The sequence below is a fragment of the Echiichthys vipera genome (genome assembly GCF_963691815.1).
Source record: "Echiichthys vipera genome assembly, chromosome: 13".
Taxonomy (NCBI): Eukaryota; Metazoa; Chordata; class Actinopteri; order Perciformes; family Trachinidae; genus Echiichthys; species Echiichthys vipera.
The window spans coordinates 27,995,459-28,012,154 of record NC_139838.1 but is presented as its reverse complement, the minus strand read 5'-3'; the positions used below and the strand labels follow the sequence as shown (position 1 = coordinate 28,012,154).

The 16,696-nt window shown below is 46.4% G+C and overlaps 2 protein-coding genes across 2 annotated transcripts; one reads left to right on the top strand and one right to left on the bottom strand.

Annotated features, from left to right (window-relative positions):
- Nucleotides 1–531: 531 nt before the first annotated feature.
- Nucleotides 532–4,321, top strand: ndufb9 (NADH:ubiquinone oxidoreductase subunit B9). The gene is made up of 4 exons (XM_083925972.1): nt 532–650; nt 2,231–2,423; nt 3,252–3,365; nt 3,977–4,321. Exons 1-4 carry the CDS (start codon nt 562–564, stop codon nt 4,106–4,108), a joined length of 528 nt encoding a protein of 175 aa, XP_083782098.1. The 5' UTR covers nt 532–561; the 3' UTR covers nt 4,109–4,321.
- A 1,061-nt stretch (nt 4,322–5,382) lies between these two features.
- On the bottom strand, nt 5,383–12,314 carry LOC310955414 (angiopoietin-2-like; the record flags this gene model as incomplete). Its single annotated transcript, XM_083925232.1, has 6 exons — nt 5,383–5,529; nt 6,979–7,174; nt 7,253–7,469; nt 7,658–7,792; nt 8,871–9,099; nt 11,730–12,314. 6 exons carry the CDS (start codon nt 12,312–12,314, stop codon nt 5,383–5,385), a joined length of 1,509 nt encoding a protein of 502 aa, XP_083781358.1.
- Between the last annotated feature and the right edge of the window lie 4,382 nt (nt 12,315–16,696).

The window sequence follows — 16,696 nt, the reverse complement described above, 5'->3', positions numbered from 1 at the left end:
TCCATTTTATGCTACTTTACACTTCCATTCCACTTCCATTATACTGTAATAACCTGTTATAAAGTTTATTACTGGATCATAATTAGTGATGCAATATTCTTATTTCATTTAACATCTTATCATAAAGGCTACTGTGGGTTATTCTAACATTTATGCCCTTTTATTGTGCTTTTATGTTTTATCATAATTTGATTGGATTCTGTTGTTGTGAAGCACTTTGTAAATATGTTTTAAAAGTGCTATAGACAAAAAATAAAAGTATTTATGTAGCCTCTTCTTATTATAAGTATCAATAATAATAATAATAATAGTTATGGTGCTAATTTCAGCTACTTTAAATAGGCCCACCACTCATACTCGATCTATAATATTATAATAATATATCATGAATAATATTATCATGATTTATTAATTATGCTTATCCGACAAAACGCGCAGGAACATAAATATAAATATGTTCCTGCGCGTTTTGTCGGTGTTTACGGTCGTAACGTCCACACGGAACAAAGTCCCAGAATCCTCCGCGCGGCTGTCAGAGGAAGGTGACAGGGGACAGACAAAATGGCCGCCGCCTTTCTCACTCACCAGCAGAAAGTGCTGCGGCTTTATAAGAAGTCTCTGAGGCACCTGGAGTCCTGGTGCATCTTCAGGTAAGAGGAGCCGCTGCGTCCGTGCGAGGGGAGATCTACATAAAAGCGGGAAAACACAAACGTCTCCCGGTTCTGCCGTATTTGCTGTGATGCTAAGCTAACCGCTATGCTAACGGATAAGCTAGCTGCTAGCCAGGTCACAGCACAACACCTCCTCCTCTTCTCCTCTTCAGCTCACATAAACTTTATTAAAACAGTAACACACACGGACACACTCCTGTGGATTTAAAGGAGTATTTTAATTGTTTATTTGCACTTTTATTCGTCGCTAGTTTGCGTCAAAATCAGCGAAAAGTCAACAATAACTGCGCTAAACCTGCATAAAAACCACCACTCACACTGTTTATTAAGCTAGTTTAAAGGTTAGGACTTTGCTTATTTATACTTTATTTCTTATACACAAATGGCGTTTGTTCACCACTTTATACACGGTTCTGTAAAAGGTGAGTATTGTTATAATTTAGTGATATAAATATCTCTCTTATAACATTAAAAAAGGATTAATTCATTCATTTTTAACTGCATTTAATTTCAAAATTATTAAAAAAAAAATTAAAAACTGCACAATCCCCTCTACCTCCACTGCTTTTCTTATCTGTCTGTTTCTTATCTGTAGTTATTTGTGTATTTTATCTAAATGGTATATATTTTTACCTTACTTTTATATTTATTTAATATTTGTTGCTGTAATTTGCACAAACTGGGTGACACTTGAATTTAATTTTACTATGTGCAGTGAGATCAAATATTCCTTATTACAGCAGCAAACAGAAGAAGCAACAATAAGAAACAAAAAAATGTAGAAAATTATGGAAAAATCTGAACGATATAAACACGTAAATATCAAATATAAGAATAACAGGAACAATATATATATATAGTTTGCACCGAGGCACAGAGGGAAATCTTAGTATGTCACACTGAAGTTCGCCCAGGGTTCATCCTTACCAGATGATCCTGAACCACCTCAACTGGCTCCTTTCAACGCAAAGGAGCAGCGGCTCTACTCCGAGTTCCTCACAGATGCTGAACTTCTCCCTGTTTCTAATTGAATACAAACACTGTTTGTAACATTTGCATGTTGTGCTGTAACTCAGGCTTCGTGCAGGTGCTGGAAATCTTTGGAAAAGCTTGAATTTTAATGTTTGAGGTTTAAAAACTGCTTAAATTTTGGATAAATCTCTTGAAAATGCTGGAGATTGTATCCACATTTATGTCACATTAATAAGCTATAAAATATAAATATAATAACATTCTCATCCCTCTGGTATTACGAAACATTTTTTGTGTTCATAGGATAAAACCGTCTATTTTAACACGATTTTAATGAAACAAAAAGGTTAAATGATTATTTTTAATATCTATATGTATCCGTAGAAATATGTGTTTTACCTCAACTGTGAGGTGCTGGAAACTCTTGCAAATGGACCTTGAAAGTGCTTGAATTTGACCTTCAAAGTGCTTGAAAGTGCCTGAATTTGACATCAAAGTGTGAGAACCCTGCGTTTTAGTCCGACTGGATGTTTTGCAGTAACAGGAGATGTCCATGATTTAAGAACTGTTGCGTTTTCCCGTTGCAGAGACAAATACCGCTTCTACGCCTGCATGCTGCGGGCGCGCTTCGAGGACAACAAGGATGAGAAGGACATGGTGAAGGCCACCATGATGCTGAAGACGGGAGAGGAGGAGTTCTGGGCCAACCAGCACCCACAGCCCTACATCTTCCCCGACTCCCCTGGAGGGACCTCCTACGAGCGATACGAGTGCTACAAGGTGAGGCGTCCGTCTGTCGCTGCGAAGGACGTGCTGACGGAGATCCAGAGGGCGCCCTCCCACTTTGCCTCCGTCCCGTGCCCCGTGCTTTAGGGTCCTTGTCCCCCCCCTCCAGGCCCGTTTGTACTCACACTACCTGGGCCTCGGAGAATGCTTCTTGCTGCCTATACGTCATCACGCCGTAACACGTCACACGCATTGATGACGTCATGGCGATGCGTGGCTTTGTTTCCAGATCTTTCTGTAGACCTCTGAGTTTTTGTGCGTCTTGTCGACTGTTTTTGAATCTTTTCATCGACCAAATCTGCAGTAAACACTCCACCTCCGCATCACACCAACGTGAACCTTTCACCGCCATTGTTTGAAATGTCCGCGCATGGTCCCTCCTTCTTTTTTCTACGTCCCAACAGGCGCACAGGAAATGACCTCAGGACCGCCGTAGGCCTCGTGCTCGTACACGTGCAAACGCGCTACGGTTGCACTCACACTGGTCAAACTAACTAGACTTTACCTGTTTGGGCGCGGTACGGGTGCACAGTGTGAGTGCGCCCTGAAAAGCTGTATCGTAGCTGCTGTTGCCGCTGCTCATCATTGATCATATTTGCCACCATAATTATTATAATTTTCATGTTCTATCACCTTAGCTGTGCTTGTTTCTGCTGTTCTGCTGTTTAACTGCCATAACATGTGGATCATGTTCACATTACTATAGATATTATTATAGTTACTGTACTCCGTATCCGGAGAAGTTTGCTCCTCTGAACCGACATTAAACCGTCTCTAATGTAACACGATGAACTCACAGTGACCTCTGCTTTGACCCTGCAGTACCCGGAGTGGCTGCTGGACCACTGGCACCCCTCGGAGAAGGCCATGTACCCGGACTACTTCTCCAAGAGAGAGCAGTGGAAGAAGCTGAGGCTGGAGAGCTGGGACAGAGAGGTGGGCTGTGTTTGTGCTGCATCATGGGGGTTAACATGGGAAAAGCAAGATGGCCGCTTTAACGCGACACTAACAGGTGAAACTGCTGAGATTAAAGTCTTTAAAGGGGAATTCACTTTACTGTGATAGTGCAAACAGTACGTGACCATGACGGTCAAGTGTAGGCCACAAAAGATGATGGTTAAGTTTAGACGACTCAAGGAGACATTTAAGTTACACGATGAAAGGAGACGTTTAAGTGTAACGACCAAAGGAGACGTTAAGTTTAGATGACAAAGGGAGACGGTTAAGTTTAGACAACTAAAGGAGACGGTTAAGTTTGGAAGACAAAAGGAGACGGTTAAGTTCAGACGACTAAAGGTGACGGTTAAGTTTAGACGACTAAAGGAGACGGTTAAGTTTGGAAGACAAAAGGAGACAGTTAAGTTTAGACAACTAAAGGAGACGGTTAAGTTTAGACGACTAAAGGAGACGGTTAAGTTTAGACGACTAAAGGAGACGGTTAAGTTAAGACGACTGAAGGTGACGGTTAAGTTTAGACGACTAAAGGAGACGGTTAAGTTTAGACGACTAAAGGAGACGGTTCGTGACTGACTGTCGTGTGGTTCCAGGTCGCCCAGCTGCAGGCCGAGAGTGAAGCCGGCATCATCAAGACCGAGGACCTCCCTCCAGCCCGCAAGGAGGGAGACCTCCCCCCTCTGTGGTGGCAGTACGTCACCCGCCCCAGGGAGCGCCCCACATAAACACCCTCCACCTCCGGGGGTCGTCATGCCCGGTCTGAGGGGAAGCCTCCTTCACCGCACCACAACAACAACAACAACAACAACAACAACAACAGGGACACTGGCTGAGCTCTCGTCTGTCTGTCTCCGGTTTAAGGAGGTGATGACTTTAAGAGTCCTGTAGATGTATCAATAATTACCTGTAACTATTCCAGTAAATAAATAAATAACTATATAATGTAAAGTGTGTTTGTGTTGTTTTCAGTGAGACACGCTGTGAAGCCGCGTTTCACTGCAAAGTCGATAGAAAATCCTCTTTATCTGCTTCTCATACTCGACGTAAGCTGAGGTCTTAAGTTTGCATTATGCACTAGGGTTAGGGTTAAGGGTTGGGGTTAAGGCTTAGTGTTAGGGGTTAGAGGGTTAAGGCTTAGTGTTAGGGGTTAGAGGGTTAAGGTAGGGGTTAGGGTTAGCGTTAGAGGGTTAGCGTTAGAGGGGTTAGGGTTAAAGGGTTAGCGTTAGAGGGGTTGGGGTTAAAGGGTTAGCGTTAGAGGGGTTAGGGTTAAAGGGTTAGGGTTAGAGGGGTTAGGGTTAAAGGGTTAGGGTTAGCGTTTGAGGGGTTGGGGTTAGGGGTTAGAGGGTTGGGGTTAAGGATTGGGGTTAGGGATTAGGGTTGGGATTAGGGTTTTAGGGGGTTGGGGTTAAGGATTGGGGTTAGGGTACCCTGCTTGTGTACAAGACAGATTCCCTTTTGGACAATAAAAGGTTTATTTTATCTTAAAAGTCGACCAACGAGCACAGGAAGAGTTTTCAGTTTTTAGTAATTTCTTTCTATTTGTATCTTTTCGTGGTGAAATTTTAACTATTATCACCCAATAAAATGTAATGTAATGAAACCCAATAATGTTATAACTTTACCAATAATATCATGACTGATACTGTAACATTTATAGATGGGTCTTTTTCTTTTATGTAATAATTCAGATATTTAATGTAATAATATAAAAAACACATATTTCTAGTAATTGTTTTAAGGCTTTAAAAATGAAAAATAAGTCTTTGCTCCTGAAACAAAGAGTCACTTCCTGTCTGTGGCTCTCAGCTCATTGGTTCCTACTGAAGGCGTAAATCTGTAGAAAATGCCTCACAAGTATATCATTTTATTTCTGTCACAGCTGGACACAGTAGCAAAAGTGTGGACTATTTTCAGCAGCGGACTGACACATATTTCTCGCACCTCGTGAGTATTTCCGGCAGCTGCAGCGGTCCTAAGAAGCTGCTCGACTCTTCCATCGCTATGGCGACGAGCGCGGCCTGAAGTTGCGCGGTCGGATCATCATGGTGACCGCCTTGAGGGAGTAGAAGTCCGACTCCTTCCAGGAGAACCAGACGATGCCGTCCGGTCCGAGCAAGTTCTGAGCTTTCAGAGAGTAGCGCCCCCCCTGGTGGAAACACATCAGTGGAACATATTTAAACAACAACAGTTTGAATGTCATCACTTCATCTAACGTACGTTATACGTGGTTATGAGCCTCAGATATGAGCGAGAACCTGCTACATCGACCGTACGTTCAGAACAGGCCCCAGGAAGTGCGCCGAGCTTTGACGTCGTGGCCAAACAGTTGGTCACGTGATGCATGTTGTAGCGCTCTTCATTCCTACTCAAAGCACAGTATTTTTCTGCAGACGTAGTAGCCTGCAGGGCATGCAGCCGCGTCTACGTTCATCCTGAAGCGATGTAGTTCAACATGGAGGGTAAAACAAAAGACTATTTTTCCAACTTTTAGTCTCCTAAATCTGCAACCCTCCCCCGGGTCCGTTATTATTAATGTTTTTCAATAAGCTGTCGTACGAAAGAGACGTCTGTAAATCTACGGTTACATTACAATCTAGCGTCACAGACAGGAGTTAATAGATGCACCACTGAACAACTTCAGCTCTCTCAAGAGTGTAACTTGGGTTTAGGCAACAAAACTATGTGGTCAGGTTTAGGAACGGATCATGGTTTGGGTTAAAACCAAACCCCCCACCACAGCGACTTCCTGTTTGATCCAATCAGGAAGCTCCGTCAGCGTCAGTTCTCTGAGCGTCCACTAGGGGCAGGTTTCATAACAGAGCAGTTTCTCATTGAGCCCCATGTTAAACAGGACGTTTACACAGCATCATTAAACCTGTTTAAGGACAAAAGAACATTCTAGCCTGTGTGTTTAGCTCAGATCTCCATGACAACACTGAGGGGGAGGGGCTAGTTTTTATTTTATTGGAGGTTAAAGTTAATGAATAATTAGGGGGCGTGGTCTCTTGAGTGACAGCTAGCCTCCGGCCCTCACTTCTCCTCAGAGGTAAACTTCAGCCAGATGGACGTACGCCCCTCCCCCCAGCGTCACATACATGCCCTTTTTTAGTCAGAGCAAATGAGGCGGAGTCAAAGTCTGACAAGATGGCGACTCCCGTAGGCGAGGACGATTGGATCAAGCTGAAAGAACGGACCTCGACGGAGACACTACGTTTGTTTTTTATACAGTCAGTGGTTAAAATGCTAACGTTAGTGGTGTAAGTTACGAATGTTGCATAAGGAATGTAAGTAAGTTAACTCATGTAGCCGACGTGATTTAAGAAACAACGGTCTCCAACCGACCTTTGTCCTTACAGAGTCTTTTATTATGTAGGACAGACAGGAAATGGGTTGATAGAGAGAGATATGCAGCAAAGGACCACAGGTTGAAGTCGAACCCGCGGCCGCTGCCTCAAGGCCTCTTTACATGGGGCGACTGCTCTAACCACTGTTCCACCGGCCACCCCAGAGTTTCGGTCTTTTAGTAGTACTCCCTGCTGTCGCCAGTTCAGTCGACTGATAACGTCAGAACCGGGTTGCTTGTAGACAGTCCTACCTCGTAGTAGACGCCGTTGAGGTTGGCGTAGAAACACTGATGGAACCACCAGCCGGCGTGGCTGATCTCGGCACAGATGTTGCCGGTGTCTGGCGTGCTGAAGCCGTGCTGGTCGTGGTACCAAGCGAACGAGTCCTCCACCGTGCCGCTGAAACCCGACACATGGAGGCGGAACCGGTTCTCCTCGTTCTCTATCCTGCAGGAGGAGAAACCGACACCGCTCAGACTCCTCTACACGTGCTGCGTCTGTACTGTTCCCAGTCCGTCTGTCTACCTGAAGCTGTGGTAGAGGGCGTGTCTGCGGGCGTGGCTCCAGTCCTGCAGGTCGATGCGGAGGCTGTGGAGGCCCTGGTTGGACAACAGGTGGAGCTGTTGGTTGCCCAGCCAGTGTTCTCCTCGCGGCTCGCCGAAGCCTTCGCGGTACTCCGTCCAGCCGCGGTTAAAGCTCACCAGGCCGTCCTGCCGGCGCTGAAACACCGTCCAGCCCCCGCCTGGAGCACACACACGGAAAAACACACATCCAACAGAGTCTTTCTATGAGCTCTGTGTTAAAAAGGGTGTGAAAAATGTGTGAAAGAAGAGTTTATTATGGTTTGTAAAAAGCCAGGTCTGATTTCTGCGGCCTGATCAAAGCTAACAGGTGTGTGTACGGCGTGCAGCGTACAGGTGCAGGTCTCACCCTCGGTCTCCATGTCGCAGTAGACGGGCAGGGTGGTGCCTGGCGACAGGATGATGGTGTAAACACCCGAATGACGAACACCGTTGTGATACAGAGACGCACAGTCGGACGGACAGAAAGACACGGGCTGTCCGTCTGAGGGAGACGGGCAGAGAGAGAGAGAGAGAGAGAGAGACAGACAGAGAGAGAGAGAAACAGACAGACAGACAGAGAGAGAGAGAGAGAGAGAGAGAGAGACAGAGAGAGAGAGATAGAGAGTAAATAAATTAGTAATAAATAAAAGTAATAATAAAAGAAAGAACCGTATTCAACCGGTTATATTATAGAATACAAACAGAAATGGACCCTGATACACTGCAAGCCAGCAGTTTGGCATTTCGCCATCTTGGTATTTTGGAGCCAGACGCGACCATATTTGGACACGTGGGCGGGGCTTGAGGGGGCCACTTTATTTATGTGGCGCTGCCCTGAGCTAATAGCTAAGAAGGCAGGGGATGTTTTAGTGTTTGCCTAAGAGCTAAATATGATGGGAACCCTCCGGTGGACTTTTGCCGGTGGTGCTGCAGTGACACAGAGCAGGTTAAAAATCAGCAGTTCCCCTTAAGTGCTGGCTAATGCTAAAGCTAGCTAGCTAGCTTTCTTAGCAAGAGGCAAACATTAAAACATCCCCTGCTTTCTGGTTTATTTGACTCTAAATGGACCATAGTTTACTTAGTTTACTAAATGTGCATCGTGCTTCATTAAAGAAGACTTGAAACTAAAGATTGAGACATGGTGTGATTTTCTGGAGGGGACGGGTTCAAACAGGCTCAAACAGACTCCGGTCTCCTTTAGCTACTGGGCCGGATCTGACCAACCTGGCAACCCGACTGCTGGAGTTATTTTTTGTTGTTGAGACTACGATCTTGAGACACTAGATGGCGGAGTTCTGCTCATTCCTCATATTCAACCTTTATCTGTACTTGTATTGAGCTATGCACGTACAATAATTAGTAACATTATATAAAATTAAAATTAAATCTATATTTTACAACAGCATCATAGACTTCCAGAAATTCAGTTATGGCCTCTGGTTCAGCGGCGTCCTCCGACCACCCCTACGAGCAAAACTCATAATGGACCTGCAGGAAGAACTGCTGCTGTGTATTAAACAGGCTGCATGAACATCCCCCGTAAGTCGTGCGACTCACCACTGTGTTGGTTGCATGTGTACCTGGAGTGCCTCGCACGCCGAGCAGCGGTGTGGTTCTGATGACGTTGACCGTGCAGCCCGTGTCGTGGCTCATGCGCTGAACGGCGGCTGACAGGTTGTGCAGCTGCTCCTGCAGCTCGTACAGCAGCGTAGCATGAACATGGAGCAGAGTTTCGGCCTCGGCGTGACGCAGCTCCAGAGAGTGAAGCCGCTGCTCGAAGGTCGAGTTCACACGAACCGTTTCTTCACCCTGAGAGACAGAAGAGAGCAGACAGGAAGAGACACACAGACAGAGAGAGAGAGAGAGTGAGAGAGACAGAAGAGAGAAGACAGGACGAGGCGGTAGAGAGGGTTTTTATTGAAAACATGCTGCCGTAAAAGGAAGCAGTAAAGAAATGGAAGTGTGTAACAGAACTACGGTGGCCTGAGGGTCAAGTTAAAACCCAAAAGACTCTTCCCAGAGCAGGTGCTTGGTTTGTCTGTTCTGGACAACATGGCCGTCACCTCACATGAGAATCCATCTGGTCAGGCTCCAAGTGGGAGTGTACCTATGTTCCTATGTTCCCCGTACCATAGGACCCTTTAAGAAAAAGTCTATGTCCTGTTATTTTTTATACAATCAGCGCTGAATTCCATGACACATAGGCCTGTAGACCCTAACACTACACCCTAAATCTAACAAAATGCTGAATTAAATCAGCGAAGGCAGAGGCTTATGCAACCGGGGAAAATAGGACCCAGGAAACATAGGGATGACCCATCTCATCTCATCTCATCTCATCTTCAGCCTCTTATCCGGGGTTGTGTCCCTGGGGCAGCAGCTCCAGCAGGGGACCCCAAACTTCCCTTTCCCGGGCCACATTAACCAGCTCTAACTGGGGGATCCTGAGGCGTTCCCAGGACCAGGTGGAGATCTAATCTCTCCACCTGGTCCTGGGTCTTCCCCGAGGCCTCCTCCCAGCTGGACGTGCCTGGAACACCTCCCTAGGGAGGCGCCCAGGGTTCATCCTTACCAGATGATCCTGAACCACCTCAACTGGCTCCTTTCAACGCAAAGGAGCAGCGGCTCTACTCCGAGTTCCTCACGGATGCTGAACTTCTCCCCCTCTCTCTAAGGGAGACTCCAGACCCCCTCCTGAGGAAACACATTTCAGACGCTTGGACCTGGACCTCGTTCTTTGGGTCATGACACAGAGGGATGACCCCCTTAAATTAATGCGTTTGTGTCAAAAAAAGAAATATGGGGCGGGTTTAACGAGGATAGACTTTGACTTAGATCTAAATGCTCGTCCCAGCCCTTGTCCACTGTTGGCCTGGGGGGAGGTACGGTTAAAAAGTCATAAATATCGAGACTTATTTAGGAGCAAATGTGCTGTAAGGCTGGTCAAACACCCGTCTAATATATCTTTGTGAAACCGCCCACAGACTCAAGGGCCAAAGACGTCCGTCGTTTAAAAAACAACAACAAATGTGACGCTGTCAGACTGCAGCCTTAACTCCATTTGGACCATGGGCGGCCCCCGGACACTCCAGCCCAGAGGAAAAGCTCTCTGGGTCGGGCAGACGCAGAAGGATGCAGGACCCCTTCGAAGAGGCCTGCATCCTTCTGCAGCAGCTAATCCTGTTAGCACTCGGGGTTAAGGACGACTTAGCGGGTGTCAAGACAGAGAGATAAAGACGGACAGAGTTAAACGGAGAGAGAGGCGTGTTGTGTTTACCTCCTCGTAGAAAGCCTGCATTGTTTCTGTTTGTTTCTAAATATTCCATCATGTATTTTTAAACATTTAGGTTGTCGGCAGGTTATATACGATGTATGGGCGATATAGGACGTACATGATCAGTTGTTATCACTACCACAGATATGAGGCGGTATGGATCCAGCGTCACTCTAAAGCGCCTGACCGCGGCGCTGTACGATGACGTAGGAAGTGTTAAAAGACCAAAAACCTGGTGGTGGATGGGTCAGACACACACAGGACTCCACCCAAGTTGGTGTCCCATGCAACATGATGACTTTTAAAGATGCTAATCTTACATCATTCATTCATCTTCAACCTCTTGTCCCTGTCGGGGTCGTGGGGGGCTGGAGCCGATCCCAGCTGACATCGGGCGTGAGGCGGGGTCCACCCTGGACAGGATATGCTTCAAAATTTTAACCCAAACCTCAATATTTTCCTAAATCTAATGGGGCGTTACATTTACCTCTGAAGTTGGAAGTCGGAGCTGGGAAGTCAAACCCGAGTTATCAGCGTTTCAAAGTCGGAAAAACACGAAAAACTACCAGACTACAGTTAGCCGTACACTATGACAACATTTATAAATATAAACATCTAACAATACTATGTATATGGCTGACTTATTCTGACAACAAATGGTAAAAATCGTTAATAAAAGGATTATTACAGGAGCTTCTTTACTGTTTGCAACCGGGGCGGCCATCTTTAAATGTCAGCGCGTTGTCGTGTGGATCGTCCGACTTTCCAAATCGGAAATCCGACCTGGAACGCACCATAACCACGTGGTTTTGTTGTCTAAACCAGACCAAGTAAAGTCAATGTATGTGGCTGACGACAAATTGTAAACAAACGTTAATAAAAGGATCATTACAGGAGCTTCTTTACTGTTTGCAACCGGGGCGGCCATCTTTAAATGTCAGCTCGTTGTCGTGTGGATCGTCCGACTTTCCGAGTCTGAAATCCGACCTGGAACGCACATAACCACGTGGTTTTGTTGCCTGAACCAGACCAACTAAAGTCTGTTTTCTTTGCATCTTCTGACGCGTAACAATGAGGCTGACGACAGAGTGGGTGAACTATTCCTTTAAGAAACTTCATTTCATTGTAGACACAAAGACAAATGTATAGTAAACTATGTGTGTACCTGCACCTCCAGGGCCTTGACCCGATGGCGGTGGTTCCTCAGCTCCTCCTGCAGCTCCGACATCGTCTCCCTCAGCTCATCCAGCTGCTCCTTCCTGTTCTGGTTCTCGTGGAGCCAGTGTGAGATGTCATCCGTGCAGCGGAACATATCCGGACAGCGTTGCTGCTGCGGCGTTCCCACCGGCACCGGAGGCAGCGTCGCCATCAGCCGGCACTGTCCGCTGGACGTCAGCTGGCTGCTGTACTCGCCGCAGGTTTGGTTCGTGTTGTTGTTAACGCCGGGGTTGCCTCTGTGTATCACGGACGGGGCGTCCGGGGACGGGTCGGAGTGTATTTCCAGGAGCGGGGACGGAGGATGCCAGTCAGCGTCCTCATAGTCGTCCTTGTTTACGTCCCAGTGTGACTCTGTGTCGGCGTCTGGAACATCCCTGCTCGTTTGGATGTTCATGTCCAGTACACGTCCGTCTGTTTCTGTGAGGGCGTTGGGGTGGACGTCCTCATCGTGTCCAACATCTGGGCGTTCATCGCAGGCCGTAAAGTCACCAGCGAGTAAGACAAAAGTCAATAAAATGGATCGCAACTTCATCCTGAACGTGCAGGAACTCGCCCTCCCTGGTTGTGGCAGACTTTTATCCATAACAACGTCAAGTGAAGTTGCCGGTTGACTCAGTTTCAGTCGTCGGGTAAACATCGGAGTCAGACGTCATAGCAACGAGATGAGGTCCAGACCTCGGCCAAAGTTAACCTTGAGTTGTAGCTGCTTTGATTCAGGATGGAGAAGCACAAACACAACCTTTCTCAAACTCTCATCTCCAGGGTTCTGCAAAGGTGATGAACCAGGTCCGGAGGCACGAAGGCTGGTGCTTGAACATTCACTGGGTTGTGTCGTTAACGTTTATCCCAGCACACAGGATTACCATCAGCGAGAGTCAGTGTGAGGGTTCAGCCAAGAGACCTTGAACTCCTTGAAGTGAAATAAAAGAAAGTAAATGAAGAGTAGTTGCAGTCAAACCAAATCTAAACACAGAGAAGATCCGGCCCTGCGTGGGTCTACGCCAGGGCAAAGGAAAGGTTCACACCTGTGTTTGAACCTCCACTCAAAACAAAGTCCAGACTAAGTTTACGCAAACTTTTATTCCTGTTTTTGTGCCACAAACGCAAACGTGTTGGACGCCTTCAAGGTGTCAACCCGTTTACCATCTTCATTGTGACAAATTTCAGTTACATCTTGGAGAAATTACACTTTTCAGGCTAAAACAACACGACTGACAAAGTCCAGTTCACGGGCATTTTTAAGTGTTTGAGATGAGACTAAAGTTGTTTTTATAAAATTAGAATAAAGAGGGAATAGCATCTTTCCATTTGTTTCAAAACCACAGAAAACATGTGGAAGTTATTGTCTTCTTCTTCTTTGTTCTGTTTCCTGTTTGCTTGTTTTACTTCCACTCAATATTCACGTCATTGTGATTTTTCCCGTCTGCTTCCTGTTTGTTTTTCTTTTACTTCTTTATCTACATTTTTTTAATCATTCTTCTGCATTTGTTTCTTTTGTTTCTCGTCTTATCGTCTCCATGCTGACAGTTTTTGCTGCTGGTCTGAGAGTGGCTAACAGCTGGACGTGGCTAACAGTGATTAGCTCGGGGCAGTACGGTGAAGGCATTCAAAGGTCTTTTTTAACCACTAATGCTGCTGAAAATAACAGCAAACCTCTGCAGCAGCATGAGAAGAGTCCCTACACACAAAACAAAGCAGCAACAGCGTAGTTAGTGAAGCCAGAGTTTATTAAAGAGTGTTTTAAAGACTTACCTACTGGCCCCTGTACCAGCTCCTCTCATAGTAAAGTCCATTACAGTGGATTACCAAAGTCAATCCCAAAGGAAGGAGCCCATTGGTGCTTTGTTTTGTGTGTCAGGACTCTTCTCATGCTGCTGCAGAGGTTTGCTGTTATTTTCAGCAGCATTAGTGGTTAAAAAAGACCTTTGAATGCCTTCACCGTGCTGCCCCGAGCTAATCAATGTTAGCCACTATCCCAGATTTCTTCGTTAATAGTTTACACACAAAAAAACTGTCTCGATGGCTTATTTCATGTTTGTTAATGCCGAACAAAACATGATATTTGTGCAGGAATTACTCTTTAAATGCTCCTTTAACAAAGACCCTGCCTTTAACTGTATCACCACAGGATGGAGCTGCAACTTTGACAACAGAACTAAGAGTAAATAGATGCTGCTGAGAGTCTGATGTGCTGGTAATGAAGTGATCGATTAAAACAAAATTATTCTTTACTTAACATGAATTCTCAGTTATTCAAATCACGTGCCTACCTGTCGCCCTGCCTGTCCCAGCATCGCAGCGCTGAAATTACCTCAGTGGAAAAGCATGGAGACAGCCAGGACTCTGTGTGTGTGTGTGTGTGTGTGTGTGTGTGTGTGTGTGTGTGTGTGTGTGTGTGACATCTTATCCTGATAATCCTCTAAGGGGATTGGCAGCCACTGGCATGTAAGGTAATAGATTACATCTGGATTACAGTGATGTGTACAAGTGACACTGACTGACATAACGCAGCTGAAAGAGACAACGATGTGATTTGGGGTCGTGTGTGTGTGTGTGTGTGTGCTTGTGTTTGTCTCCCTCTGTCTGTGTCTCCCCTCCCTGTGTTTGTCTGTTTGGAGACGTAAGCCGTGGTTCTGCCCAGCTGGACCCAATCCCACTAATCACCTCCCCTGCAGTATAAGAAACCGGATGTGAGACGCGTTCAGTGCCAGATCGTTTCATCATATACGTGGTATCGTGTCTCGTTCGTTGGCTCCTCCTTGTTCCTTATGATCGATATTCTGCTCCGTTTGTTTTTGACGCTTATTGTTTCTTTGTTTCTTTTTGTTTTAGTTTCACGTGATCCTGTTCCCCCGTCTGTTTCTCTACAACCCGCTCGTCGTCCTTTGTTTTGTCACCTTCGCTCTGGAGAGCAAACCCTTCACCTGGACTCACTCTGGAGACCAAACCCTTCACCTGGACTCGTTCTGGAGAGCAAACCCTTCACCTGGACTCACTCTGGAGACCAAACCCTTCACCTGGACTTGTTCTGGAGAGCAAACCCTTCACCTGGACTCACTCTGGAGAGCAAACCCTTCACCTGGACTCGTTCTGGAGAGCAAACCCTTCACCTGGACTCACTCTGGAGAGCAAACCCTTCACCTGGACTCACTCTGGAGAGCAAACCCTTCACCTGGACTCACTCTGGAGAGCAAACCCTTCACCTGGACTCACTCTGGAGAGCAAACCCTTCACCTGGACTCGTTCTGGAGAGCAAACCCTTCACCTGGACTCGTTCTGGAGACCAAACCCTTCACCTGGACCCCGCTCCTTGCCTCCCCCCTGCTTTCCGGACCCTTCTGTCCATAATTTAGTCATTAAAGACTCGTTAAAACCTGACTCTGACTCTGTGTCTGCATTTGGGTCCCGTTTCTCCGTGTCTCTCCCAGTACCGTTCATGACAGTTGGGTTAAAATCAGTTTGTCAGGTAACTTGTGTACGCTCGTTAAACTACTTCATCCCACTGCACCGCGAGCAGTTGGGGCACGTCCAGATGTTGGTTGAACCATTCATTAATTCATCTTCAACCACTTATCCCTGTCAGGGTCGCGGGGGGCTGGAGCCGATCCCAGCTGACATGGGGCGTGAGGCGGGGTCCACCCTGGACAGGACGCCAGTCTATCACAGGACACATAGAGACGAACAGAGACAGACAACCATTCACACCTACGGGTGATTTAGAGTCATCAATGAACCGAACACCTGCACGTCTTTGGACTGTGGGAGGAAACCGGAGAACCCGGAGAAAACCCACGCAGACACGGGGACAACATGCAAACGCCACACAGAAGGGCCCTAGTTGAACCATTGAAATGTAAATGCAAATGCTTATAAATGTCAAAATATGAATATGATAATGTTGAACAGAACAATATCCTGAAGGTGGCGCCAGATCTGTTGGCAAAGAGAAACTCCCACTGCAGTTACAGTGACCTGAATCCTGATTTGTCACTCACATGTGACCCTAACTGAGTCTTTTGACAGTGTGAACAGCACAAGTCACATCGAATCTGACATTTTAAATCAGAATTATTCATTCATTCATTCATTCATCTTCAACCACTTATCTCGGGGTCGGGGTCGCGGGGGGCTGGAGCCGATCCCAGCTGACATCGGGCGTGAGGCGGGGTCCAGCCTGGACAGGACGCCAGTCTATCACAGGGCACACTTTTAAATGTGCTATTGAACCGGATACGTATCAGATTCTTTGTATGCGACCTCGATCTGAACATCCAGGTCGCATTTAATGAGACTTTGACGTCTTTTTGAACCGCGCTGCACTGTTTTGGAAATTAATAAGAAATAAAGTTGATTGGAAAAAACAAAATGGACCACAGGCGGGAGCAAGGAACAGAATCAAAACCAACATGGAGGACAGCAGTGAAGCAGGCGGCCGGAGGAGGGAGAGGGGGGTTTGGACCTCTTTAGTATTTGGGGGGAAACTTCCACCACTCACTGTTTTTAGCATTAAACCATAAAGTCCTATGATACCGGTCGGCGTTGCCATGTTCTCTTCGTAAACACCGTTGTGTCGTGATGTCACCAATGATCGACTACGCACGCGGGTCACTCCAGGAGCGTGAGCCGTTCACACAGTAATCCGTAGACAGCCCACATTTAAAGACGTTGAAACGAACGCATGAAACCGAGATTCGAGCGATAAATCGGATTTGTGCGTTGAGACCCGCGGTGTGAACGGAGCCAAACTGTGCGTCTGTGACTATTTATTCCGGGTCATTAAACATTTGTTATGTCTTTCCAGTGCGGACGAAAGCACAGAAACACAGACTGAATTTAATTGCGGGGCTTTTGGGGAACGAAGCGCCTCCAGTTCTGATGTCGATGAACGTCGATGATGTCGTCAGTCGGCTCGTC